The sequence below is a fragment of the Sylvia atricapilla genome, chromosome 3 (genome assembly GCF_009819655.1).
Source record: "Sylvia atricapilla isolate bSylAtr1 chromosome 3, bSylAtr1.pri, whole genome shotgun sequence".
NCBI lineage: Eukaryota > Metazoa > Chordata > Aves > Passeriformes > Sylviidae > Sylvia > Sylvia atricapilla.
Window position 1 is genome coordinate 81,352,212 of NC_089142.1, and position 27,999 is coordinate 81,380,210.

The 27,999-nt window shown below is 38.5% G+C and overlaps 1 protein-coding gene across 1 annotated transcript in view; it reads left to right on the forward strand.

The window, feature by feature from the left end:
• The first annotated feature begins 2,399 nt into the window (after nucleotides 1-2,399).
• Nucleotides 2,400-27,999, forward strand: part of ADSS2 (adenylosuccinate synthase 2) — a 37,670-nt gene continuing 12,070 nt past the window's right edge. The window contains exons 1-7 of the mRNA XM_066315967.1: nucleotides 2,400-2,719; nucleotides 17,354-17,456; nucleotides 19,850-19,918; nucleotides 20,668-20,718; nucleotides 23,464-23,530; nucleotides 26,523-26,630; nucleotides 26,920-27,001. Of these exons, the coding sequence (XP_066172064.1) occupies nucleotides 2,558-2,719; nucleotides 17,354-17,456; nucleotides 19,850-19,918; nucleotides 20,668-20,718; nucleotides 23,464-23,530; nucleotides 26,523-26,630; nucleotides 26,920-27,001 (642 nt within the window). The 5' untranslated portion in view covers nucleotides 2,400-2,557. The remainder of the gene's footprint in view (nucleotides 2,720-17,353; nucleotides 17,457-19,849; nucleotides 19,919-20,667; nucleotides 20,719-23,463; nucleotides 23,531-26,522; nucleotides 26,631-26,919; nucleotides 27,002-27,999) is intronic.

Here is a 27,999-nt window from a genome sequence, read left to right on the forward strand (position 1 = left end):
GATAAAGCCTGATTGTATCCAAAATAAAGTGAAATTTGTGATTCTTATAAACCTAACTGCCTCAGTTCCTTCTATCCAGTCAATAAAACACTAAAAATCCAGAAGACAATATAACCTGAGCTTTACCAGGGTACACTTCTTCCATGGGTTTCATTTTTACAAAGTCAAGCCCACATACCATCTTACAAATGCCAAAAGTCAGTCACATTCCTTCATTCCTTTAACATAAACTCCTTGCCGTTTTGTGCCACCTCTAAATGCCCACCTGACCTCTCCCAGAGCAGATTCAGCTAGACCAAGCAGAGAAAAAAGCAAATACAGTCCATGTATGTTAGAGGAAAATACATAGTAACAGTAGCAGTGCATGTTCTTGGTGGTTTTCTTGCTTATACCAGAGGAGCCACAACAAATGCAGTGACTGTTTTTGATAAAGGGCATTAGACACCAGTTGTGTTTGTGCTTTTTTCAAAAGTAACCGGGTTTTAGAAATATACTATAAACATAGTTAGTGAATCATGCCAATAAAGAATATTTAGTATCTTTTAGCATTAGAATGAAAGCCTCCATTTAGTTTGCAAAGAAGAGAGGATGGATGATGGACCCATGTAATACCATATATTACATAAAAATTCTAAACCTTGCAGTACCAACCAGTATTGATGAACTTGATCTTTATCAAATATTTATTTACAAAATTTCTGGAAGTGAAGTATTTATCATTTTCTTCCCTAACAAGAAACCATACCAAAACATAATCGCAGAGCTCTCCTACACCAAATAAAAATAGCAGAACAGATTCCTGTGTCTTTGGAAAGTGACATTACGCTAACACCCCATTACCAGGACACCATGAACTCAAATTTATTTTGAGATCCAACGTAATATTTGCTTTGGCAACGGTGAAGTGTTAATATGATTCAGCTATACTGGCAAATCATATCTTGAAACAATCTTGACCATTGCACGAGGAGTCATTAGATGATCTGTGGCCTCAGAAGTGAGTCAACTAGAGCAAAGTTTGCCATTGTGTCAGGAAGACTGGAGAAAAGTTACTTCGGCAGGTCTATGTGGCTTTTAGTGACTTCCCACAAGCTCTGTGCAGGGATACAGAAGTCATGACTACGTATTTTTATTTTTTAGCAAAAGCAGACAAAAAAGTAGACTTTAAGGTACCTTTAAGGAACTATGCTCCTTGAATTGTATACACACAATTGCCTCCCATCGTTTGCAGCTGCTCAGTATCTTCATTCTGAACTGACTACTTTGTCATAGCCATCTGTTAGCACTGACATTCAGCATTTATATATTTCCAGTTGTTTGTTTTTAAAAAAGTTCGCTGCTAGTGTTGTATTTAATTATCCTTTATATACCTCTCTAGCTTTACAACACACAGTTAACCTTTTCTCCAGTGGCTTTTATAGATCCTCAACTTCTTAGCTGGAGTAAATCTGAAGGAGCAAAGAAGCAACTAAAATCAAACACTACAGCCTGCCAGACAGCTGCAGACTGTGACTGCTCAGTGACTCAGGTCTTTGAAAAACTGTCTTGGCAATAATTATTACATCATTCAGATTTTTATGCCTTTTAAAGAGCTACTTTACAGGAGAAAAAAAAATTTAAAAAAAGAATCTTCCCTCGGGGTTGTTGGTTCTGTGAAGGAGGAAGGAATGAAAACAGCCACTGAGACATCAGTTCCACTTCTGAGTGTGCATGGTGAAGGCGTTGCTCTGCTATGGGTTTTTCCATTATTGTTTTCTTTTCCTCATGAATAAGCCTGGGGCCATGTTCCGGTGTCTCTGGAGAAAATGGCCTCTTATATTCAACCTTCGTTCTCCAAACTTTAATTTATAGCACTGTGATCATTAATCCAGCAAGCCCAAACGAGCGGGCAATTCTGCGATACACTGCACACACGCGTGCAGCTGACACCCGCAGCAGGAGCCGCAGGTACGGCGGCAGCGGGAGCCCCAGGGGTAACAGGAGCCAGAGCCAACTCTGCGGGACGGGCACGGCATCAGCGCCCTGGCACCCTCTTCCCACGGCCGCCAGGAACAGGCGCCAGGCCGCCCGGCCTCCCGCCATGGCCACCGCGCCTGCCCCTCGGCCTCCCGCCGCCGCGGGGCCGCCCGGGGCAACTGCCAAGGCGCCGTCCTGCCGCAGGTGCGGCCCGCGAGGACTACGCGTTCCAGCATGCTCCGCGCTCGGCTCCCCGCGGCGCCCCGCGTGGGGGAGGCCGCGCGGCGCGCTGGGTAACGAAGTCGGGGCTGTGAGGCGTAGTTGGGGAGCGGCAGGAAAAAGAGCGGCCGGGAGCGGCGGTGGCCGCTGCGGTTTTCCACGCGAACGAACGGCGAGCTCCGGCTGAGGGCAGGGGTCGGGGCTGGCGGGGAGTGGCAGGGCAGGTCGGGCCGATAGGCGGCGGCACCTGGACGCGACAGCGGCGGCACCGCCCGCCCGCCTGGCGGGGAGGGGAAGGAGGAGGCGGAGGCGGGGGGAGCGGAGCGGCCGCCGCGCGCTGCCGCATGTGCTTGGAGCGGCGCCGGAGCGGGCAGCGCGAGCCATGGCGGAGCACGGCGGCCCCAGCATCCCCAACGGCGAGTGCGCCGCCCGCCGCCCCGGCAACAGGGTCACCGTAGTGCTGGGCGCCCAGTGGGGCGACGAGGGAAAGGGCAAGGTGGTGGATCTGCTGGCGCAGGACGCCGACATCGTCTGCAGGTGCCAGGTAAGGAGGAGGAGGGAGGCGACCGGGGCGCGGGGGAGGCCGCGAGTGTCACCTTGAGGCGGGCGGCCCCGCTACCGGCCCTGCCGGGTGCTTGTGGCCGCCCCGGTTCTACCCCGAGCGCCCGGGGAGGCGCAGGGCCGGGGGCGGCGGGGGCCGCGGGGCAGCGGAGCCTTCCCTGGCGGGAGCCCCGTGCCGGGCTCCGCTGCCCGCCCGCGCCTCCTTTGTCCCGGCGCCGGGGGAAGAGGAGGAGGAGGAAGGCGCCCTTCTCGCCGCCCAGCGCTGGCCCCCGGCAGGAGGAATGCGCCTGGGGTCGCGTCCCTCCTCCCCCCCAGGCCTCCCACTCTTTGTGTCCGGGGGGCGCCGGGAAGGGGCCGCGCTCGGCGGCTCCGGCGGCATCGCGGCGGGCCCGGGCTCCCGGCCCGGCAGTGGCGCCCGGAGCCGTCCCGGGCCGCGGCGCCGGGAGCGGCGCGAAACAGACCGCCAGTTGTAGGATGCACGTGGGGGGTTCGTGTGGTCCGCCGCAACTCGGTCGTCTTCAGCTAAAACTAGCTGGTACACGACTCTTCTGCCCTTGCTCCACCGTCGTTGTTGTGTCAGTGGGATCCTACATTTTTCTGTTTATATATTTTATATTTTTTCTCCCTACGGAGGCCTTATTCTAGCCAAAAAGCAATAAAAGCGGGTCTAGCCTGCAAGCAAAGTACTCTTAATGCCTGCGTTTAAACAACACTGCTCTGAGGAGATGTTTTACTTAGCATCTCTAGTATAGTAATTCTGTAGAGCACAGCATAGCTGAAGCTATGCACAGCTTTTTTCTTAAAGTTGAGAGATACAGCAGCATAAAATGCCTGTAGTATGCATAGGTTTTACCTGAGCGTTGCTGTCTGTGTGCTTTTGTTAAATGCGCAAATTCAATTTGCTCTTAAATAAACATATTTTGGAAGTACCTGCCATTCTCCAAAGAGTGCAAACGCTGAACGGTTGTTATCTGGTGAGAACTGCACATAAACTGGTGTTTTCAAAAACAAGTCGGTTGCCAAGCTGACAAATCGATACCTTGAACTTCAGGGAATTAAATTTTGAAATAAACAAATATATTCCTAAACAGCTGTTTTCACAAGTGAGTTATTTTTTCCATTTGTCTGTTTTTTGGATTTGGTTTTGTTAGGTTTTTGTTTGTTTGTTTGTTTGTTTGTTTTTGGTTTTTTGGGGTTTTTTTAATAATAAAATCTGATGTGCTGCTGTGATATGACTGCATGTCTTTGTGGGTCATAGCGTGACTCAGTTTGTCTTTTATGACTTTGTTCTTGAAACTTGAAGGGCGCCCAGGTGGATGTGTATGTTTAATACTCAGTTTTGGAGCAGAGACAAGAGAGGCAAACTGAACTTTTGTGTGCATGTGTCTTACTGTGCTTGTTACTTGTTTTGAATCAGCTCGGTAAAGGATGAAAAAAAGGGGGGAAAAAAACCTCATGTTATCTCAAGGTTGAATTTCATGCCCATATCCCAGGCCATGAACTGCCATTTTTAACAGCTTGTTGCTCCTGATGAAGGAAGGAGTTTTTCTTCCTCCTTTCTTCCCTTTCCTGTTGATGGCTGTGCTCCCCGAGTCTCCACCCATATACTAGCTCTGGCACTTGAGCACTTCAGTAAGTTGATTTAACTCATCAGAGTGTCAGGAAACTATTACTTGTTGGATTTACTTTCTGCTGTTCTAGTAAGTAAAACCGGATTTTATTGGTTCAGAGGACCTTGGTGGAAAGAGGAGTTCAGGACAGGGTAAGCACAAAGGATGATTTCTTGGAATGAGAGCAGAAAACAGGCATATTCTCCTTCAGTGGCACTGATAACATAAAATAGTTTATTATTATTGAATTTTCTTGCTATGTATATAAGCGTATTTTTGAACTTTTTGTTACTGCTGGTAAATCAGAGTGTGACCCTTGTGCTTTTGTAGTGGTACAAGTCCAGAAAGAAAGACAGTCACACACTTGGTCTGGTGCTTGATAATATCAGCTTTCTGTAATTGGAGCTTCTGATTCTTATTTCACCGTTGTGCTCTTACTTATTCCAGGATGGTTCTTTCTGTTCATCATGCCACAGAGCTGCTAGAATGCCTGTGGATGATGTCAGATATTTCCAGTGTGCTCCTGTGGAAAATTTAGTACAAGTGTTGGAGGCCTAGGAAAGTTGATGTAGCAGGTCTGAGATGTCTTGGAAACTTGTGTTGGACTTGCAGTGAAACACTCCAGGGTTCTTCTTACTGTCCTTTGTTCTGGGCAGATGCAGAGCATGAAAAAGGTCCAGTTTTCAGAAGCAGACGTGACTTATCACTTATTTTATGGTGCCTGTAGAGGCATTGTGAGAAGTTGTACTCTGAAATCAGTGGCCATGCCTTCTTCTCTCCTAGGTAGCACCTGTGCTGGTGACTCCAGCTGGATCAACCAACTGTGGCATTTGGAGCCAGTTGCTTACTTGGGTGCAGTTAGCTAAATGAGTGTGTCAGGAAATCAGTCACATTATGACTCTACTTCTAAATAGCACCCTCTAGAGCATTTTATCTTAGGTTTAGAGGTCGTGAAAAGCAGTCTTGTGCTCAGAGGAAGAGAATGGTATTTTCTTTTCCGAAGACACCTTTGGAATTTATCGGAGTTACTATTATGGTTTCAAAAACAACTGTTTGAAGAAGCTAAGCTAAAAATAAAATATGTCCAGGGCCTGCATGTATGTAGTTGCTAATGCAACTGCACTGGCAGCTATGATAGTTTTGTGAAGATACTGCTAGTGTACAAGGTTCAGGTACAATTAATACAAATGTATCTACACGACAGGTAAAGTATTTAGTTGTTCTTCCACTGTGAAATCTGAATTGCTTTTGATTTACCTCTTGGAGGTTTCTGGTAAAATGATACTATTGATAAAACGAGTACATTGGTGAGACTTTTGCACTTAAAACTTTATCTTGTCTTCAGTGTATTAAAGGACAAAGTCTGTGTGCCTGCTGTCACATAAATCATGGTTCAGACAGTAAAACGGAGCGAGAATTGATTTGAGATTCAGGAAAAATTGCCAGAAAAACTTTGGGTTTGTATGATTTGATTGATATAATTTCCTCCTTAGTAAGCAGCTAGTTTCGACGCCAGCAAACCTGGCAGTTTTTAATGTTACATTGTGTTTGGTAAATTTCACACATAATGGAAAGTTAAAGGAAAACGCTTCTTGTTCTGTTTAAGGACTTCCTACCATTACAAAGTTAGGGAATTAATTGCCAGAGTTTCGTTTGTTAGTGGGAGTGATAGAAATGGCAAATTAATGCAAACAAGTTATTGTAGATAATACTTTTTAAAAAACAAGTACAGTACCAAAAGATGCTGTTATCTTATCTGATGGTATTAACATCACCTCTCCACCCAATATACCAGTGTTTACTGTGCAGCAAAAAATGTAATATCTGCACTGGTTCTCTTTCACTCATTTAATCAGCGAGTTTTTTGTCACTTTCTTTTCTTCCTATTGAAGGTTGTTGATTTATGCAGAGAATATATTTCACAGAAGTAAGATTTCTAAGCTTTCACTTTTCTTTAATGCCATATTCCCCGTGCTAAAGAATCCCATTTTCCTGCTTCTTAAGTTCTGTCTTCCACGTTGTTGCTAATTTGAAGCAGAGTTGCAGCTTCTTACCAATCATCTTATCTGATTTCAGTGTGATCTGCCTGCTGTGGGATTCTACTCCTGAACTGCTAATGCATAGGAATTGCAGTGTGTGGAGTCCTCATTCTCCCTTTTCTTCGTCTGCCCAACAGCAGTGTGTACAACAATGCCACTGCTAATCGCTTGATAATGTGGCAACATCTAGAGAAGTTTTCAGTGTGCAGGTCCTTGGGGTTAAGCAGTTACCATCAATCAGCTGATAACCGATTGATAATGATTATCATCAATCAGCTGCTGACTGAAGTCCTCACACCAGTGCTGCCTGATGTCTTCACTATCTTTCTATGGCTACTTTTTGAAAAAACATTTGGATTTTTTTTAATTTTCCATTTGCCAAGCCCACTGTTTTTCTAAATATTCTCATTTGAAAAATATTTTAGTCTGGAGCCTATGCAAGCCATGCAAAATTAGGAATACCAGAATCAACAGCAACAGTTGTTGGTGCTTATTTTTTAGCTGCTCAGGCGTTCATAAGTGATGCCTAGCTAGAGCTTTCTTTAAGTGCTGGGTGCACTGTTGAACCGTGTAGTGGTTGGCAGCAGTGGTGTGCTCAGGTGAGGAAAGAGTCACTGAAATGTCTTTGGCCTACCCCATCAGTGAGTCCTGTGCTTACAGACCTACTTTAAAGCATCACTGGCAGGTGAGCTCTTATTACTGTAAACAATCACACAATGTCTACATTATTTTAAACAGAAGAAGAGTTTAAATGTGATTTTCCAGCTCATAAAGTTTGTGCTGTTAACAAAGAAAGCCTTAAAAGCACTGAAGAGCCAATTATACATTGATCTACTGATTTCTTAATGCTCTTTCCATCTTACTGTGACCTGTTACTAGAGAAGCTTAATGTATGTGTTTGTTGACTGAGGTGCAGTACTCTGTAGCAGTTCATTAAGATTTCAAATGCCTTTTTTTTTTTTTTTTTAATTTTATTTTTATTTTTTTTATTTCTACTGTACTACTTCATGCATTTGGAAGGTGTTTTCTCTAAGTGCTCCCAAAGTCACACTTTTTGTTTTTCATGTACTTCCTTGATTTTTATTGTGACTGCATCAGACATTGGTGGGGCTTTGTGCATTGAAGCGATGCAGTTCTGGACATATCTGTGCTTTCAGTGTTTTCTTGTTCCTTATCTGCTTGCCTCACTTGATCTCTTTTATCTCTTAGGGATAGATTGGTCTTTATTCTGGACTTGAGTAATGACTCCTGTTTCCTAGCTAGCACATGTAGGCATTGCAGCAGAATAAAGTTTTGCAGGTCAGGTAAAACTAAATCAGAACCATCTCTAAAAAGTCTTTCTGAATAACTCCTTTCAGTAGTAGTTCTCAGAGCTTATTCAATCAGTATAGAGAAGTGGATGGAGTTTATTAAGATTAATAGACTTAAGTAAAGGTAATGTTTTATTTGTTAGGAGAGAACAGGTGAATGTGTAAAACATAGTGTTCTTATTTTGTTATGTTTTGCCTCAGACCACATTCTTGATGCAACAACACTTGTACTACACATTCAGAAATTTCTGAAGTCTGGCCAAAGCTTGAGAAACCTTTATAAAGTGTGTAACATGAAGACCCTTGAACTAGGTTTAGATCTTGCAAACATGAATGGATTTGTAAATGAAGAAAATGGCTAGCTGCTGTTCATACTGAAATTCAGTAGTAGATTATACATTAGGGTTTGTTAGCTGTTTATTCACTGAGGATGGAGAGGGGGGAGAGAGAGAAAGTAATCATGAAATACATGAGAAAATGAATTCCTATCAAAACCTTGTAGCTTTTAAAATTGTTTATACATTTTTTAAAAGGGAATGGTTTGCAGTCTTCAGTTAAAAATACATTTTTGCAATATGTCATGAGATGAGAAATGAATAGCATAGTAATTGCAAAGCTATGCCTACTTGGGACACATTATGGGGTTCAGATATATCTTCTCACTTGACTGATGAACTTTTTAATGGTGTGCTCAGCATTCCCAGAATCTGATAGTGACAAAAAGCAGCCTTTCATATGTTTCTTGTTAGTAATGATAGTATCCAGCTTTCTTGGTGTATTTTTTACTTTTCATCTAAGAGTTAAATGAAAATGTTTACAACCATATGATGCCAAAGCAACATCGACTTCCTTCTTGCCCAACTTGGCAGTCACTTGGATAGCTAGCTCAGAAACAACAGTGGTTGCCCTGAGCTAAAAATGAATGCTGGAATGTGGTAGCAATAAAAGTAAACTGTAGAAAAAATTATGCACACACACATCTGATGGAGAGAGTTAAAAGGAGTGTATGGCTTCTTCCTTAATGTTGCATGAGATAACATCTCTTTTAAGTAGACAGCTAATTTTTATTCTAGAGGAAATAACTTGAAAGACTTCTTTGCTCTTCCCTGAGGCATCATATTTTTGAGATAGACAACTTGGCATGATCATGTCATAAGAAAAGGCAGTGATTGTCATCATAGACTTTTTGGGTAGATGGTTCTCTTAAATGCACATGTCAGTATTTCAAAGCTGCTCTGAATACTCTTGTATTTAGTACCAGTTTAGAGAGTCATATCACAGTATGCTGTTAATCGCAATTTCAGTCTGCTTTCCTCGATTCTTTTTTTCCCTAAGCAACTCCACTGCTAAGTAAAGTTGTAGTAATGCAGACCAGTCTTAGCAGCTCTGGGAGGACTGCTGTAGGCAAGGGGGTTTGAACTTGATGTGTTCAGAAGGGGTTTAACTGTTCTGGTGTTCATGCTTTAGCCTAAGTCTAGTCTAGCCTTGACTAATGAAGATGTGCTCTGGAAATCAAATACCTATTTTTAAAGTATGTAGGTCTAAAATGGAGAAAGATATGCTGTTGTTCCTCTGTCTTAGTTTCACATACACTGTGTTTGTTCCTGCAACGATTTCTTACTAGTACCTTCTATTTACATATGTGCACATGTAATACTTTACTAACACACATTGCACACGTTTGTTCTTGCTGTTTGTGGCTCTACACAAAAGGTTTTCCAGAGAAAGGAATGTTCTGCTGGATTTTTTTCTGTTATAATGAGGAGTCATATTTTTTCTTTCATTTTATGAACAAGAACTCTGCTTTCCTGTTTGGTTTTGCTGAATATCTAAATTGGTCCATTTATGTTTCCTGTTAGATTGTTGGCACCTTTTTGCCAAAAAATAAGGAAGGGAAAACCACAAAGTTTTGAGCTAGAATGAATTTAGAACTGAAAGGAGTTGTCATTCAAGAATGATGGATATACTAAGTGTGTATATTTTTCCTGAAAGAGTCCCATGTGCCAGGAAGATAGAAGAACTGCAGATTCTTATCCCTTAAACTGGAAAGGCAAGTGGTGACATCCTTTGCATGCATTTCAGGCAAACCAGTGAGATTGGCTGCAAACCAAGGAGCAAGGAACTTCTCTGATCAAACTCACCAGATAAGTGTTGTGGTTCAGGATATCTCTGTAAGCATTTGAGTAGGGCTTTGTATGATTTTCAGTAGCTTTGGAAAGTGAGATTCCATGTTTCCTGAGTTATTGGCTTCACTTAGCTTCACGAGCTCCTAAGTTAACAGGCATTGCACGTAAAATATGTCAGAGCTTATAACATCCAGTTCCTTTAGCTGAGTTTTGGTAATGACTGGTTACGCACTGTAAACTTGAAGTCTTAGCTGATAAACTTCCTTGTGCTATTTTAATTCAGTGAGAAAATAATCTTTTGGTTTAAAAAGAGCATTCTCTTTAATCCTGGCAGTTGAGGTCATGTTGCAAAAATGTTAAGTAGTCATCAGTCCAGCTTTCTGAAGACCAGCATAGGTCATTACTTTTTTGTCAAATTAACTTCATTAAATTATCAAGACTCTTCCATAAAACTCAATAAAAAGGTTTGTTCTTATATTTGTCCAGTGAATCAGCTTAATACATGGGTGTTCCTTGGGGGCTTTTCACTACTACAGTGATGCAATTCCAGAAGAAAAATTGCTGTTAAGTATTATTATCAATGCTTCTTCTCCATGCCGTATGTGTGATTAGAAAGCTATTGTGCATGGACAGAATGTGGCAATCTAAAGAGCTTTGGGAAGGTTCAATGTGAGAAGACTTATCCCTAAAGTTGCTCATACATCCTTAGGAGTTAACCAGTCTGGGTCCAAAGTATGACTCTGTGATAGTTAAACTTCTAAAACTTTCTTCAGTTTTCAGAGCTATAAGGGAAAAAAATTCTAAAATTGCAGTCAGGTGCTTGCATTAATATTGTTGCTAGTTCTGTTCTTACTTTACCCAAAATGCTGGCACTTACAGTATTTAAAAGCTATAGAAAGCAAAAGAAAGTAAGTAATTTTGCATAGCCAGGGGAAGTGCTGAAATTATTAACCTTAAAATTACCATACATGCTCTATTAGAAACAGTGTTTAATCAGTGTGTTTAAAATGTGTCCTCTTTGATACTATTGATCAGTCTTCAGTGGATTTTCCTATGATGCTGTCTGGACAAGGGCACAGTGTTGTGTAACTGTTGTACTGGTGTCAGGTGCACAAGTGTAGTGTTTGTGGTAAGTGTTGCTTTCCAGTGCTTTGATAGTGGCTTTTGGCTAGCAGGAGTCACTTGTTTGATATTGCTGTTTCATGCTTGTTTCTACTAAAATGTCAGCTAGCAGATTCCCCTTTTAAATTAGTATTTTCGGGCACTCAACACTCTTGTAAAAAGGGTGTTTGCAAAGAATGTTTATCAAACAGCTCCAAGGCTTGCAGCTGCCATTGCTATCTTATGACCCCTCTGTGTGCATGTCACCGATTCTGTTCACGTTTGCCAGGATAGGTGTGTTTTAGAATCGTATCTTGGTTTGTGTGTAGCATTGACCAACCTATCTGAATGGAATATGCAGATTCTTGGGTGTGGCGCTTACACTGAGAAGGATTTTTGGGCTACTTAATCTTAAACAAGCTGAAGGAAAAAGAAAACCTTGATGTTTTTGTTTACTTTTAAGAAACTATGTATGAGCAGCTTGCCAGTGTAAAATATTTAAAAAATAGCATTTTGTAGGGAATGTTCTATGGAATTATGTGTATAGAAGGCAGGCAGGTATGAGGTTTTGTTACAAGGATTGCTGTCAATCTTAACAGTAGTGATAATTTGTTTGGTAGCGGGCACCTTTTTGTTTCCTGTAAATTTAGCTCTTCTTCATGTTGAATAACTTGGATATTTCAAGATTACCAGCTAGTGGTCAGGGCTCTCATGCTTTTTCAAGGAAGTGATTTAAGCATACTGCACTAGTAAAACTAGAATTACGCCTTTTAAGAGTTTCTGTGTTCAGTTATCCTATAAAGATTTTTTTTTAAATATTACAGATTAAGTAGTAGATCATGTACCTGATCTTACTTTCCCTATTCCACTTGAAATACTTTAAAATAATACTCTAATTCAATAGTGTCAAGGTTATCCAAGGAGAAAAAAGCTACTATTTCTTAATAGGATTTTAAATTGTTCATCCATCAGAGCATCAAACTAAGTCCTTAGACTAAATCCTTGTACTGATATCACAGAATTGTAGAATGGTTTGAGTTGGAAGGTACTTCAAAGATCATTTAGTTCCAGACCCACTCTGTTATGGGTGGGAACATCTTTCACTGGACTGAGTTGCTTAGAACTCCACCCAGTCTGGCTTTGGAGACTTTCAGGGATGGAGCATCCAGCATTTCTCTGGACAACCTGTTGTGGTGTCTCACCACCCTCACAGTAAAGAATTTCTTCCTAATATCTAATCTCAGCCTACCCTCTTTCAGTACTGGAAGGCTGCAGTAAGGTCAGACCAGAGCCTTCTCTTCTCCAGGCTGAACAATTCCAACTCTCTCAACCTGTTTTCACAGAAGAGGTGCTCCAGCCCTCATCATCTTGTGGCCTTCCTCTGGACTTGATCCACCAGCTCATGTCATGTTGGGACGCACAGCAAAGGTTCATGCTTGTTATTTGTGATGTTTTTCATGCTGTGTCTCCCAGTGAATGGAAGGAAATGTTTTCATTCCAATCCAACTGGCACCATTTTGAGCTGGGTTTTACATTGTAATTTGATAAAGCTGTGGGCTGCTGAAAGCGCTGATCCTTTGGTCACTGAAAATCCTTTGGGAGCAGAGACAGAACTGTTCCAAATACTGTGTTCAAAGATAGAAGGAGAAAAAAAAATAATGGAAGGAAGGAATACAAACAAAATGAATGCTTTTAACTTACTTTAGTGCTAAGAAGGTTGCTGACTTCTGAAAATCCAATTTTAGAAACCTTAAAGGTATGCTTAGACTGCAATGCTATGTCTTGATAGAGATGTACAAATAAATGGTACTGTATTTAAGTGCTTGAAGTATGAAGTATGCTTGGGCCTCCAGGTGTAGTGCCTGAGTTAACCCCTTGACAGGAGCATGGTGTTGTCTAGTTCATACCGGTTCTTGCTGCTTTTTGTTTTGGGTTGCTGTTTCGTTGCCAGATGGAGAATTGGTTTTGTGTTCTCTTTTTTGTTCTATTTCTATATACTCATTTTTCTGTGATGAAAGAGGCTTCCTCTGCCGCTGTTCTGCAGAATGGGAAGAAAGCATCCCAGAAAAGAAGTTCTTTGTTCAGAGTGCTGCTGGGGTCTTACATCTCTCACATATACGAAATCGTATTTCACCCCCATCAGTCCTTTTGTGCAGTTGGTCTATTTGTAGCTGAATCCAGAGTTGCCTTGCCCTTAAGGCTGAGTATCTTGGCCATGGCACGCTTGTTGGCTTCACCAAAGGAAATCTTGTTGTGCAGGGAGAAAGGCAAAAGAAGCCACTGCTACATGTAGTGAGACTACAGACTGAGCAAGAGCATCCTTTGGCCTTGCACATTTGTCCTGTGTTGGCACACAGGTATTTCAGTTTTCACATATGTGGGAGAGAAGTCCTGTTGTTTGTGTAACTAGAAGATTACTGAGATGTGATAAACTGATTTTTTTTTATTTAGTTAGCTAGGGATTATTGCCAGCCTCAATGACTGTATATCTTGATTCTTGTATGTTTTAATTTCCTTCTGGCAAAGGCTTTATGTAAGGTATTGAGTATCACTTGAGCATGAACTTTGTTTAACTAATAGTGAAAATAATTTCCACAATTAGATTTTCATTAATAATGTTTAAACATGTGAATCAAAGGAGTGTTAGTTTGAATGACCTAGCTAGTCCCATTTGGTTTAGTTGGATGAGGGAGGAGGAGTGAGAAATCCAGATGGAAAGCACAGAAACGAGGAGTGACTTCATTAGTTTAAAGCTTAAATTATGCTCAGAGGCAATAGTTGCCTGCAGTAACATCAATATCTGGAGAAGGGAAAAAACAACCCAAAACAAATTCAAACCCCCATAGCCTAAAAACAATCCTCCCCTTCACTTTACCACCACTAGAACGCTGAGTTCAGATTTCTGTAATTAGAATTGTTTACCAAACCCATATTGAGCAATGTCTGAGCACACAACATGTGTACACTTCACTGCAAGTTCACTGTAAAGTGTACAGTGTAAACCATTATTTTAATATATTACAGCTCATACTGTGTAACAACATGCTTGCACTTCTGCAGTTAGGGTAGAGCTTACCTGTAAATAAGCAGAAGAATTTTGAAAATCAAGTTCATGACATGCTGTTACTTATATACTCTCTTAAAAGGGTTTGAAATTAAAAATACTTTTCAGAATTACTCATTTTGACAGAATGACATCAAGAGCAGTGTGGGGACTGACTTAATATTCTACCAGAGTGCTTTCATCAATAGCATTTTTGGGATTGAATCTTTTCGTGTTGTAGGCATCATAATATTATAATCAAAAATTTCTGAAATTCACATTTGAGTCTAATCTTAAAATATATGTTTGGAAACCTTGAGGTATTCATATGGCTAAGATGGTGATTTGTCCCACGTTTTCTACTTTGGTCTCTAGCAAAATCCCTCAAAGTAGAGCTGCTCACCATAAACATGCAGAATTGAATACCACTAGTTTGCTTCTACGTGAAGCATGAGCTGTGTTGCATGAACAGTTCAAGGTTTAAAAGGTAGAATGCCACAGGGCATTTTTCAGTGAGCATGGAACCAACACCCCTGGCATCACTCAGCAGTGCAAAGATGAAATCTTGACACCACCAGAAGTCAGCAGTTATGCTCTGGTGACCAGCAGAGGCTGTGTGCTGTGCAGCTTGTTCAAGTGCATGTGACTGCTGAACTTTAAGTTGCCATGTTTGAATGGAGCTAGTAACTTGGCAAACTTTAGGACACTTAAGATTTTACTGTTGATCATGATCTAATTTCAAGAGTAGCTAGGGTTTTGGGGTTTTTTTTTTGGGGGGGAGGGTGTTTGTTGTTGGTTTATTTTGTTTTGTTTTGGGTGGGGTTTTGTTGGTGGTTTGTTTTGGTGTTGTTTTTTTTTGGGTTGTTGTGGGTTTTTTTTTTTTTTTTTTTTTTTTTTTTTTTTTTTTTTTTTTTTACATTTATGACACTAGAGAACCTTTTTTTTTTTTTTTTTTTTTTTTAATAAAATGAGAAGCAAGACATGAAATTACCTTGTCCGTCTAGTAGAGAATTTCAAATGAACAGTCATTCACTAATGTTCGTGTTATTTATAGGTTAGTCCAGTTTGTTTATGCTGCCATGAGAGACTTTGGACTTGGCTTCCCATTTGTAAATTACTAATACCTCAGTACTTCAGTGTTGTACTTAGACCTATCTATTGAATTTTCATTTAAAGCACTTCAGTGCTCATGTTAAAGTTGCCTAGACTGATATTAGCAATGAATCTAATAGAAAGGAATAATTGAAGGAGTCTGATGTGGAAGAAGGTAACTACTGCTTTCAGCACAAGTACTTGGCTATGAATGATACTTCAGTGCATAACTGTTCTTTGCCAAGCAAGGTTTTGCTTAGCTTCTCAAACATTGAGTAGAAAACTTAATGTCTTTTTTTACTAAAAATACCTAGTGCATTTTATATGAGTATATAACTTCATAGTTCTTAAAATATTGTCTACTTTTGGAGTAACTTGAAGTAAGTACCTCAGGAGTATCAGCATTACATTTAAAAATAATGGTAAATTATCTATCTGCTAATGTATCTAGTTAACACCCTTTTAAATCAATCACACAATTGCGGAGTGTGGAAACTGCTAAATAACCTTTCTTAAAACTGTTGAGTAGAAAGAATGTGAACAGGAACAGGAAGTTTATTCCTGAGCATTTATTGCTTTCTTAAAAGAGTAAATTTGAAAAGCCTGCTTTGTCTTCATTCAGTATGTTTCATTTGTTGTGAATTGAAAATTTATCATTGTCTGGTTGAGTCAGATCATTTACAGTGAAAATCTGCATCCAAAAATCTTTACAGCTACTTCAAGGTAATGTTTACTGCGTGGAAAAATTCTGCAGTATGTTGTTAAAAAGTTTAAACTTTTATTCAACTCAGGTATTTCATTTGTTGGGTGAAGGTTTGTAGGTTGTCTCTCTTTTCAGAGGAGGTAAAATGGTTGCAAGTCCTCAAATAAATAATGCTGAAATTACAAAATTTTCATTGCTGACTTGAATGAGATTAGGCTTATACCTGTGGCATGTGTGTCTGTGTACTGGCACAAATGTTTGATATCTACAACTGCTCTTTATTTGTATTATCAGATACAGCTTTATGGATTGGAATCATGCTTTGTAAATGTTGTAGAAGTAGTGAGTAGCTATTGAGTCCATTGCTTAGAAAAGTCCATCTGAAACAATAGTCTGAAATATTTCAGATTTATAATTCCATGGATTGATAATTCTTACAATTTCTTTTCTTTTTATATAATGCCTTTCTTCATTTTGTCTTATGCTGAAAGGTAGCTCAGCTTAAAAGTCTTTCCTTTTTAGGGTTTTATTTCTGTGAAGCAGTTTGTTTAACTTCTGGTGCAAGGTGCCTGTAAAGGATATTCCTGTGGTTATGACAAACAGAACCATTTTGTGTGTAACCTTGTCTTGCACAAATGACTGGGTCACAAGAGAGTATAAGCTTATTTTCAAAAGTACAACAAACAAGAACTGGGGATATTTGGTAACTGTTTTGTAATCTTTTTAGTTTCATAAGCCTTTCTTGACCGTCTTTAAGACTTGGTCACAAGCTTCTTTTAGTATTTTAGATGGATTTCAGAGTTTAATGAATCTCTTAATGCTCTCTTTGTCATAATGAAAAGAGCTAGAAATGTTTGAAGTGTTAGTTTGATGTAAATGGTTTCTGGTAACTTATGAAACTGCAGTTGTTTTAGTTGTCTTTAGATTCATCCTTCAAACAGTGTGTTTAACATGACATGTATTTAACATAAATGACTTGTATTGTTACATAACTGCTCTTATCAGGAAGGAGGTATAGAATATATAGTTTTGCTGGTTACTAGTCATAGAAAAACACTCAGAGGACTGAACCCAAAATTCAGAGCAACAAGCCTTTATCTTACCAGATGGCAAGACTTGGCTATCCCAGTAACTGTATGGTTTTATACTCCCAGTTTAACTGAGGATTTGTTTGGTTGTTTTTTTTTTTTCTTTAACTTTGCTAAGGTTGTAATTCCACTCTTAATACTTTACTTTCCATAACTGTAACAGAAAGCTAATAAAATTGATGATGACTTTTAGAAATGTTTGCATGCTCTAGAATATTTATGTTTCTATCTGATAATTTTAGAAACATTTAAATCTCATTCCACAATATTGTACCTTTGATGAACCAAAACACTGTCCAAAGTCTATATGGCAGATAATACTGATGTTGAAATTGTCCAGTTTGACAGAACATGTTTGGCTGATTTCCTGGGAAATCTCTGACTGCTCTTTTGTCAGTAATAGAAATGAAAACTGTGGAACTTATTTGTTCAATCTCTGCTTTGTGTTCATTTGTTGTTAGTATCAAAAACTGTTAACACTTTTTTTCCCCTCCCCCCTACTCAGGGAGGCAATAATGCAGGGCATACAGTTGTGGTGGATGCCGTGGAGTATGACTTTCATCTTCTGCCAAGTGGGATCATCAATCCAAAAGTCACTGCATTTATTGGTAAGTAGGATGTCTCTAAAAAACAGACAGTACTGTAGTTACAGACTTGTGACACATTAAAATAACAAAGTGTATCTGAGGACATAGAGGATCAGGAATCTTTTTGTTCAATTTTTCATAGGCCTGTTCACTGTCTTCCTAATAATGCCTTTAGTAATTTGTGAAGTTTGGATTACAGAAATTTCTTTTGTCTTGGATAGTTCACCTTTGTTCTTACTATCTTACCAATGTAAACAACTAGCTGCCCAGTGCATCTTCATTCTCCCATTTTATCTTATTTTCTCTACCATTTATTTATTTTATTCTATTCTCAGAATGTCCCTTTCTCTTTTAATCTTCAGCCCTGTTAAGTACTTACCAGTATACTTCTTGAACCATAGAACTTCCCTGTCTTTTCCATTGGATTGTGAAATGAATGCTTAACTCCAAATGACTTTCACACTCTAGAATTCTTACCAAGAAGTCCTCTCAGGAGAGTACATTGCAAGGTTTAGGGTAGTGGCAGTACTAGGTGATGTCAGAATGTGTGATCTGTTTGCATTGTGAAAAGGGATTTAGGCTATCTAGTCTGTTGCCCCTAAAAAACTACTTACCCCCTTATTGCTCTCCCTTCTTGGAATCCTGTTTCCAGTCCTGCAAAGGTTTTTTTCCTTTGTACTGCTTGAATGGCCAACCTGCTTAGTAATGTGATGTAGCCCATAGAATTTCCTTCTAAAATGAAGGTAAACATAGAACGTGTACACATCATTATAATGACGTTTGTTTTTGAGTGCTGTTTCACTGAACAGGTTGGGTCTCTGGGTCACTAAGGGCTATGACTTAGCAACACTTCCATGTTGCACCTTTGATACCCAGAGCTCCTGTCCCTTACACAGTGTACATCTGCAGGTCAGGGTCCTGTTATCACGCTTTTCCTGTCACTTCTTCCTGCATCTCATTGCTTTGAGCCTGCAGTCTTGCCTTTCAGCTTGGTGCCAAGAGCAAGTGGTCATTGACAGTTTGCTGAAGAGCAGCTGAAGAGCCTCTGTTACAAGTTATGTTGGTTCATAAACAGTCCAGCTGGTAGTGACTGTATACTCTGTCAGCAGTAAATCTGTGCTTAATGGGATTTGGTGGTTAATTGCCTCTTTTCAGCTGTTACATTGTGACTTGATAATGGGATAGTTACGGATCAACTTGTCCTGCTTAATACTTCTACAGAAGTGGAGCCAGTGGGCATGGAAATAGTTTCATGTTGATGAGAAGTTTGAGATGTTAACTGTTCCTAGTTTTGAGGGCTGAGGCAGATGATATTACTTCCATTCTCTTTTGATGTTACTGTACCATGTTTCTTAAGATTATTGCTTGAAAACCATAAAAAAGGATGCCCATTTGCCTTGTATTCTTTGGTGGACTTGGTTGAATAGGAAAGCCCCCATCCTTTAACAATACAGTAGTTGGGAGAGAATTTTTTACAAACTCTCTTGTCTCTGTCTTCTTTCTTTTGGTCTTGTCTGTTCTGAAGTTTTTTCTAGATTCTTTTAGGTATGCCTTGTATATAAAATCTCTTTCAGGGGAAAAGGCTTAGGATTCCCCTGAAAGATATATGTTTAGAAAAAAAAAGGCAAAATTGTCATGAAGGTAATAGTGAAGAAGTCTTAAAATACTTTGTGTTTTGATGTTTAGAATGCTTTTATCAGTGTGAAATTAGGTGATATGCAGATAGTTTTGGATGACAGATCCCTTCTTCAGCTAGATTTTCTACTGGTAGCTTTGAATCTACTGAGTTTGGTATGGCCTTAAGATGGTTCCGTTTTGCTGTGAGAATGCTCCTTCCTAGGCACTTAGTGATGCAGGTTAATTGTATGAACTAGTAATCTTTTTATAAGTAATGTGACAGCTATAGAAAGGCGAGTTTGCTTTTGGTAGGGCTTTTTCCTCTGTTGTTTTTGCTGGTCTCTTAACAGTCCCATCTCTATGTACACAATATTCTGTGTCTGTTAACGGCAGAAAAGTGCCCTCAAGGATGCTGGTGTTTATCATGGTGATAGACATGTACCCAGCTTTTAGAAAACAATAGGGTTATTAAAATGAAGTACAAAGAGGGAAGTTAATTTTAGATATGAGGAAGAGGAAGTTGGATTTCAGACTGTTCTACGAATCCGTTACTGTTTGTGCTGATCTAAATTGAAAATTTGTTGCATTTATTAGAAAGATTGCAGCATGTAGTTAGATATGTGTACTTTAGGGGCAAATCTGCCTTAGATAAATTCCTAAGAATCAAAATTGCATTAAGTTAAAAAACTTAAATAAAATACTCCGCATGCAAAATCTGAAGTGTCTTTGAACTGTTTGAAATATTTTTTCCCATGCTCAACATAATTAATTAAATTTTGTATAATGATTTTTTTCAGGAAATGGTGTTGTAATTCATTTGCCAGGACTCTTTGAAGAAGCTGAAAAAAACTTGAAGAAAGGAAAAGGTGAGAATTTGAAGATACTACTTTTAAAATAGTTTGTGGGACTCTCCTCAAATGATTTAGATGGAGAATGCCTCTGTGGAAGTTACATATGATATGTTTTTCTACAACTCCCTTTCACTGTTGCTTTCTGACAGGAGTCTTACTATAAGTGCCAGAGACTTCATGGGAAGACAGATAAAAGGAATCTCTGTACAGTTTCAGAATATAATCTAAATCAAAATTGTCTGCTGACATTTTTCTTTCCTTAAAAATGTGAATTTAAGAAGTGAAATGGCTTTTTCTAAAATGTGTTAACCTGTTCAAAGTCATTTTACCTCTTACAATATTGGTGTACATTTTGCTGACCATGTTAATGTAAAGAGGTGCTGAGGTAATCACTTCTTGATTCAGAACTCAGTTTTTGGATACTTCATGTTATGTCTCTAGCCATGCTTGGCAGCAGTCTGCTATAAGTGGGTAAAATCAATGGTCTAGATTATTCAGAACCAAAAGAGCTACTAATTGTTTGCTAAAATTGAGGAGCTAGTAGCTTGAATTCTTCTTCAGAATAAGCCTGATTTTCTCAGCTTTATAGGTTGATGCCAAGTTTTAATTACTGAAATTATTTTTTTTTTCACTCTGCAATGTGATTTCTCAGTCTTAAAATAGATTGACTGAAAACTAAGCATGAAAAGTATTTATACTTTATACATCAGAAGAAAAAATGCTATACAAAACATAATTTAAACTATTTCATTTTGCCTTTAAAGGACTGGAAGGCTGGGAAAAAAGACTAATAATTTCTGACAGGGCTCATATTGGTAAGTTCCTATTTGTGGTGGGGTTTTTTGTTGTTGTTGTTTTGGTTTGGTTTTTTTGATTAATTTTTGCTTTTATGGACTTTCTGTGGCAGTAAAAGTGTGATAATTTTTAGCCATCTCTTTATATAGGTACTTTTCTTTGGTTTAATTCTTCCTGGGTTGCTTTGGTTTATTGAAGATCCTAGGAAAAAAATTTCCCTCAGAATCCTCCCAGGTTTATATTCTAGTGTGTTGTGGTTTAAAAACAAACCAAGTAAGAGGCTCTAAGTCAGAAATAAATTTTAATGAGAAGAAAAGGAAAATAAAATAGAATAAAATAAAATAAATACAAAAAGAAAAACCACTGACAGAGTCAGAATACAACCTGATCAGGGTGATGGAAACAGTCCAGACGAGGTGGTCTTCTTGAAACAGAAATCTTGTAGAAAGGTCTGGTAGCTCCAGTCCTCTGGGAATCCAGTGGGTGAGGGCTGCTTCTACTGTCCCAAATCCCAGCTTATATCCAGGTGAGAATGCTTGGCTCTTCCCCATGGGCGGAGCATCTCACAATGGGATGATGAGTCATGGAAGAGGGCCTTAATGGCCCATTAAAGAGAGAGATAACTCCCAGAGGGAGTTATCTCTGAGTCATGCAAAAGGCATTGATGGGCCATTAACTGAAGATGGTGATAGAATACATCCTAAACTACAACCCAGGACATAGTGTTTTTTCCATATTCCATAAACATCTCCTAGGCAGGAAAGCAGGTTCACTTTCTAAGTCAGATTAGAAGCATGGAGCAGGCAGAAAGCACTCAGAAGTGAATTGACTGAGGATTCATTTCCCCTTTTGGTGTAAAAGTGGACTTGATTTCAGTAACATTTCTGCTGGGAAAGCAGGTGACCAGTGACTTGAAACTAATGGTCTCCCAGCAAGGAAATTGCCACATGCTTCCTAAAGGAGATTTTATGGGAAGCACTCTGTAGGGATGAGGAGAATGGCTGCCCTCCTTGAAAGGAGCTCATCAGCAAAGCACTGAATCCAGCCTGTGCTTGAGACAGCACTGCAGTTCAGAGCCTGAAGTCACATAGTGTTGAGTCCAATCCACCAACACAAGGCTTTAGAAACTCTTCTTGTACCACACCTACTACATCTTTATTACATAAATTCATCCTTTAGATTAGCTCTTTAGATATTATAAATTACTACTGCCTCTGGTAGTTATTTTCTGAGGAAGCAGACTGTTAGGACTTTATAAGATAAAAGCTTGTAACACGGGGCAAAAATGCTTTTGCTTTTGATTTTACTTTCTTTGGTTTTGCTTTGTTTTGTTTTTTACACCAATCTGGAATATCTTAGTGGGTGGACTTACTGACAGTTATTTCAGAGTAAATATGGGGTTTTTTTTTTGAGTAACTACTGAGTTTGAAATAGTTGAGTAATTGTTTTTAAGCTACCAGTATCTTTTCTGATAGTAGAATCGCTGTAGGTGAGTTATTTGGAACTTGCTCGATTACTAGAAAAACTGTTCTGTGGTGATTATATTGCAATGGTGATGCTGTAAATTTTTCATAATTAAGCAGATTGCAAATAAAAAGAACCAATTGCTGTCTGTCACTCATCATCAGTCAACCTCTTCACAGAAATGAGTTTTCATATTGCCTCTATTTAGAAAGTTTTGATGACAATTTGAAAATCTGTTACCATGATAAAAATGTCTTCTCTAAAGTGGATATTGATCTGTGAATGATTAGTCTGTAACAAAAGATCAGCCAAAGGTAGATTCAGACTGCTGGACATAATGTAATGCTTTAAAATATGGGGATGTGTGGAAATAAACACAAAACCAAATTAGTAAGGCAAACAGGAAAACCACTTGTGTTACGGAGAGATTAGCAGACTTACGAAACCAGTCTTTCCTGTGCAGTGTGTAATAGTTTTTAATTTTAGGAAATAGTACTTAAGAAAACCAGTTAAATTAATTCTGTTAGCCTATAAGCTGTGCACCAGCCCACCAGTATCTGATGTGAGTTCTGTAAGATTTTAGTGGAGGGAGGCTTGTGTGTGTGGTTTGAGTTTTGTTGTTGTTCTGGTGGGGATCTTGTTTGTTTGTTTGTTTGTTTTTTGGTGTTTTTTTGTGGTTTTTTTTTTTTTTTTTTTAATGGTAGATAAAGAATTGATATAAGGGATACTTTGCATAATCTTTAGCATTAAAAAGAATATAATGTGTAAAAACATAATCAGAGCTTATGAAGTTGATTTCTGTTTACCTAACAGACATTACTGGGAGCTTTTGGATTTTCAAGTGTTTTAATTGATGTTGCCTAAAACATAAAAATTGTTTAAGAAATCTGTAGAAGGATTGAAAATGTTAACTTTCAGGTCTCACCTAAATTTTAGCAGTATGACTTTTTTTTTTTTAACTATATCCTATTTCCAGGATTTTTTTAACTGTGCTTTTTCTTAATTTATCCTTATATTGTTTGGGGCCACTACAAAGCTGAAATTCTGTGAGATGTTTATACTCTGCAGATATTTTACAAAATAAACACTCTAAAAATATCTCAGAAAAACCTTAGAATTCTTCCATGTGAAAAAATGTAAAAGAGAAGAAAAAACCTCCTGTAATTTTATTGGCTTTTTTTCAGTGTGTATATTTATTTTCCATATTGGTAAGCAGGCCTAGAGTTGGTTTGAAGAAATCATTGCTGATACAATAATTTGTTTCACGCAAATTTTCAACTTAAGTTATTTTATTTTCTTAGTGTTTGATTTCCACCAAGCTGCTGATGGCATCCAAGAACAACAGAGGCAAGAACAAGCAGGAAAGAAGTAGGTAGTTTTATTTTGTCATACATGGGATGACTTAGTACAAACAGGACTTAATACATTGAATCTCTGTTTTGCTTTGTCAGTGGGTTAAAAAAAAAAATATCCATGTAACTCTTGAATGTGAACTATGCTGGGGTTATTTCTTAAACTTTATTGTCCAGTGAAAGATTATATGCTTAATTAAAGGACTCAATCTTTATGTTTTGTCTTATGAAAAGGTTTCTGGTTGTTAATTTGCTAGTTTCTGCTTCCTAGTGTTTTAATTGTTTACTGGAAGTATTTGTTTCTGTAAAAATAGATTTCTCTTTATGAGTATTGAAGGACCCCTTTGACATCTCTGAATACCTGAAAGTCAGAGGTGCATGTAGATGTTCACATTGTCTTCTACAGAAAGCTACTGACTTTCTGAAGGTTTCAAAACTTACGGAAACAATCTTGCTGTGTTTTTAACTTGTGTGTTCCAAGTAGCTCACTAGTTCTTGGGGATGGGGAAAAAGCTGGCAGAATTAAGAGTGACCTGTCTACAGTGGGAAGCAGTGTAGTGCTATAGAATTCTCAGATAACAGTAAACTTAGAAGAACTTACAAATAGAGAGATTACATGGATGAAAAGTAATCCTGACATACTTATCTGAAAAATGTTTCATCCATGATAATAAGCTTTAAGAGAGTGTCTGATTTGGATATTTGGCTTCACACAGGTTGCCATTGAGTGATTTGTCAGTGATTTTTACAAAGGCTCATTTTCACACTTGCCTGCACTGTACCAGCTCCCTTGTTACCTGCTGGTTTAGGATTTAAAAAGCAAACAGAACATAGAGATGGAAGAATATTCTTATTTAATGAACCATTATCAGTGCATATCAGCTACTCTTGAACATTTACAGAGCACAAGCTAAAATTGCTATCTGACAATATTTTTGCAGTTAAAAACATTGTCAGTCAAATCAGCTAATTGAGGGAAGGCACCGCTTTATTGGTTAGTGCTAAAGATTGTTAGGGAAAGCCCAGATAATTTACTTCAAAAAAACTCAGGAAAAAAGTTACATTCAAAGCCAAAAAAGTAAAGTCACTCTTAAAAATGCTGTGTTTCTTCTTTCTGTGGAGTTCTTGATATTCTGCAACATACTGTTTTCAAGCTTGTTAAAATTCACCTATTTCCTCCTAAATTTTAAGGCTAAACAATTGTAATGGGGAGAGTAGTACTACAGGCTGGCTAAGAACAGGCTGTCATGGATTATTAAAAGACTGTTTCTTGTTTGTTGGGGCAAGGAACTGAAATAGTCTGCTGGCATGTCTTACATGATTTGACTACGTAACATAGTTGGTGTTAAAATTCTTTTGTGCCTAAGACTTTGAACATTCTAAATGATAAGTTTATTTTGTCTTTTAACTGAATGTTTTTGCCTGGTCAAATGTAACTCAAAAACCATCACCAGTAAGGCTCATCATGTAGCTTCCCTTGCAGAAAGCTTATAGAAAAGCTAATCTAATATAGTATATTCTGCTTATACAGTTGTCTTAGCATCTGTAAGTACAGTCTTCTGACAACTTTTTTATTAATTGGTATGTCTCAATGAAACAAAATAAATGGAAACTTGCCCTTCCTTTAAAAGAGTCTCTGTGGAGAGTATAAAATGAGGTGGAGGCTAGAGTCAGTTGTTTAAGCCGCAGTGTCGCGGTGTGGTTAAAGGATACAGTGTGATGCGAAGTTCATTAGAAGGCCTTTTTATTTTTTTTTTAGATTGGAGGTAAACTCTAATTGGAGATTGCTTGGCATTGAGTCTAATGGGAAGAATTCAGGGTTTTTTTCCAAGGTATTTTTGAATCTAATCCAAACTGCATAGGTGTTATGTACTTAATGTGAACTGTATTTCTGTTCACTCACATACCAAGTTCTACTCAATAACAAAGTTTGGATATGACCTGTGCCTCCTACTTTACCTGGAGACCTTCTTGAATTGAGTTATGGTATGGTACCTTCAAGGCAGTTTGAAGAACTAAGGGATACTCTGCATATGCAGAATTTATAACTGAAGAAGAGAAGGTTTTCTGTGTCTTATGTAGAGTGGGGGAAACTCCAAACCAGTTAAAACTAAGTGCACAATTAAGCTTAGCAACATGTAGCACACTTCTGAAAGTGTTGCAGACCTGTTCACTTCTCCTTAAAAAGTTATTGAATGTATTGAACATGATGGGGAAGATATTTGATAGTCTGCCTGAGGTGAATACAGTTTGGCTCCATTTTGATAGCTACTTAGCATGACTATGGCAGAAGACATTCTCTGAAGTAGCTGTACCTCTCTCCCAGTAAAGTCAGTGCAAGCAAGTTTTGTATTATGTCATCAGGAGGACTTAAGCTGATAAAGGCTTTTCAGGCAGAGTGGGCAGGTAAGGATAAGAAAAATAATTCAGATTTTCAGAATCAGCTACAGTGAAAAATCGATACCTGAACTCTTAACATAGAGAGAGCATTTTGAGTGTCTCTGTCACTTTTGGATGTTTGGCAGTGTTTTCTGTTTTCCTGGCTCCAGCTGAGGTATTTAGAAGGAGAAGAAATATTTCTTATATATAAACTTAAAATCCATACTCTTTGTGCTGTTGCTTTATGGAGGACTTTCTTTAGGTCTTCAGGACAGTGTTTTAGGAAGATGTTTTAGTTTTGGTTCATAATGTTGAAGGATGTTTTCTTGACATTTGGTTCCTTAAGTATAAAAGTTCAGAACTGTGTACAAATAAACATGTAAGTGTTCACTAAAGTACAAAAATTTATTGGTTTAAAACCAGAAATATGAAGAAGATTAACATATTTGTTTGTATAAACAGAGCTATTCTGACACTGGACTGCATCCTAAAAGTATCTTGTGTTTTAAATGCTTAAAACAAGATTAAATGCTCACAATTAACAGCATTTCATTTTATGCTAAGGATGGAATAACTTTAAAGGAAAAACACCTTTATATCAATAACTCTTTATTATTATCTTTTCAAAGTCTGGGAACTACCAAAAAAGGAATTGGTCCAGTGTATTCTTCGAAGGCAGCTCGAAGTGGACTCAGAATGTGTGATCTTGTTTCTGATTTTGATGACTTTTCTGAAAGGTAATTACTGTACACAGTTGTAAGCACAATTTTCAGTTTCTGGGTAGTACTCTGTGTAAGCAGTTACATCTGGTTCCTGTTATTTTTTCTTAATTAAAAGTTCTTTTAAAATAAAAAATTGCATATAATTTTCTTAAACTATATGATAATGATTATTATCATAATTTATTGTTTGAAGTTGTTAAATTATCAAATAACTGCAGATATGTAACCGGTAAAAATTGAGAGTTGGTGGGGAGTTGAGGAGGAAAACAAACCAAAACCTCAATGAAGTGTTTCTGCCTTTCAGGTTCAAAGTGTTAGCCAATCAGTATAAAGCAATATATCCTACCTTAAAGATAGATATTGAAGGGGAATTGGAAAAGCTGAAGGTAAGCTTGCTTCTGTCTCTTCGATTATATAATCACCATATGCAGTTACTGATACGCAAATCCCTGGTGACTGATGCTCGTCCTTGTGTGAGGAGTTAGACTATATCTTGGGAAACCATATGTATCAGTGTTGAAGAGTCTGCTGCTTATCCTTAAGGACACACTTGGCCCTGTTTTGTGCAACATTTCAAAACTTGCTTTCAAGAGAGATGCTGTGAGTTTTAAGAAGAAGGCTTGTATGGGGCGATTTCTTCTTGACTTCTACTTGCTCAAACATACAGTCTAGGAGAAAAACTAGGATTGTAGTTGGGGGAAGTATGTTTCATTGTAAAGCAGAAGGTTAAGTCCTTGTCTCAGAAAGTTAAGAACTGAAGTAAATAGGGTTTTTTTAAGTAATAAGCAAAAAAAAAAAAAAAAAAAGCCTAGGAAAAGAGAAGAATTAGGAAATGGGACCATAGGAAATTGGAAGCAGCTGAACTAGTGAAACCTGATTGCCAGCAAACTGGTCTTGTGGTTAATGATGGATTCTGATTTGATGGTTGAGAGTTTCCTCACTGGTATTAGGTTTTATTTACACAGCATCCAAGTTACCTGAAAATCTTGTGAGGTGTCTTACTGTTCTACCCGACCTTTTTGTTCATGTTTTTTATAGAAACGTATCTGTATGAGATTTTTTTAACCCTTAAAATGTCAACCAGATGTGATATTGTTTAAAACCATTGAGATGTGTGGAGCACAGGGCCACGCACAATATACATAATAATTCCTTAAGAAAATCCAGTCAAAGAAATCATTCTTCCTCTGCCTTTAATTTTACAGGTCTAGAATAGAATATATAGCAATTTGTAGCACTTCTATTCGTTTTACTTTAAATAAGGCCTGTTGCCACATGTTGAGGTGCAGTATTTTTATTAGTATGTAGGTCTAGAAACCAGTTATAGTTGATTGCTTCATAGTGGTTTATAGCTTACTTAATGCAATTCAGGATTACAGAGTAT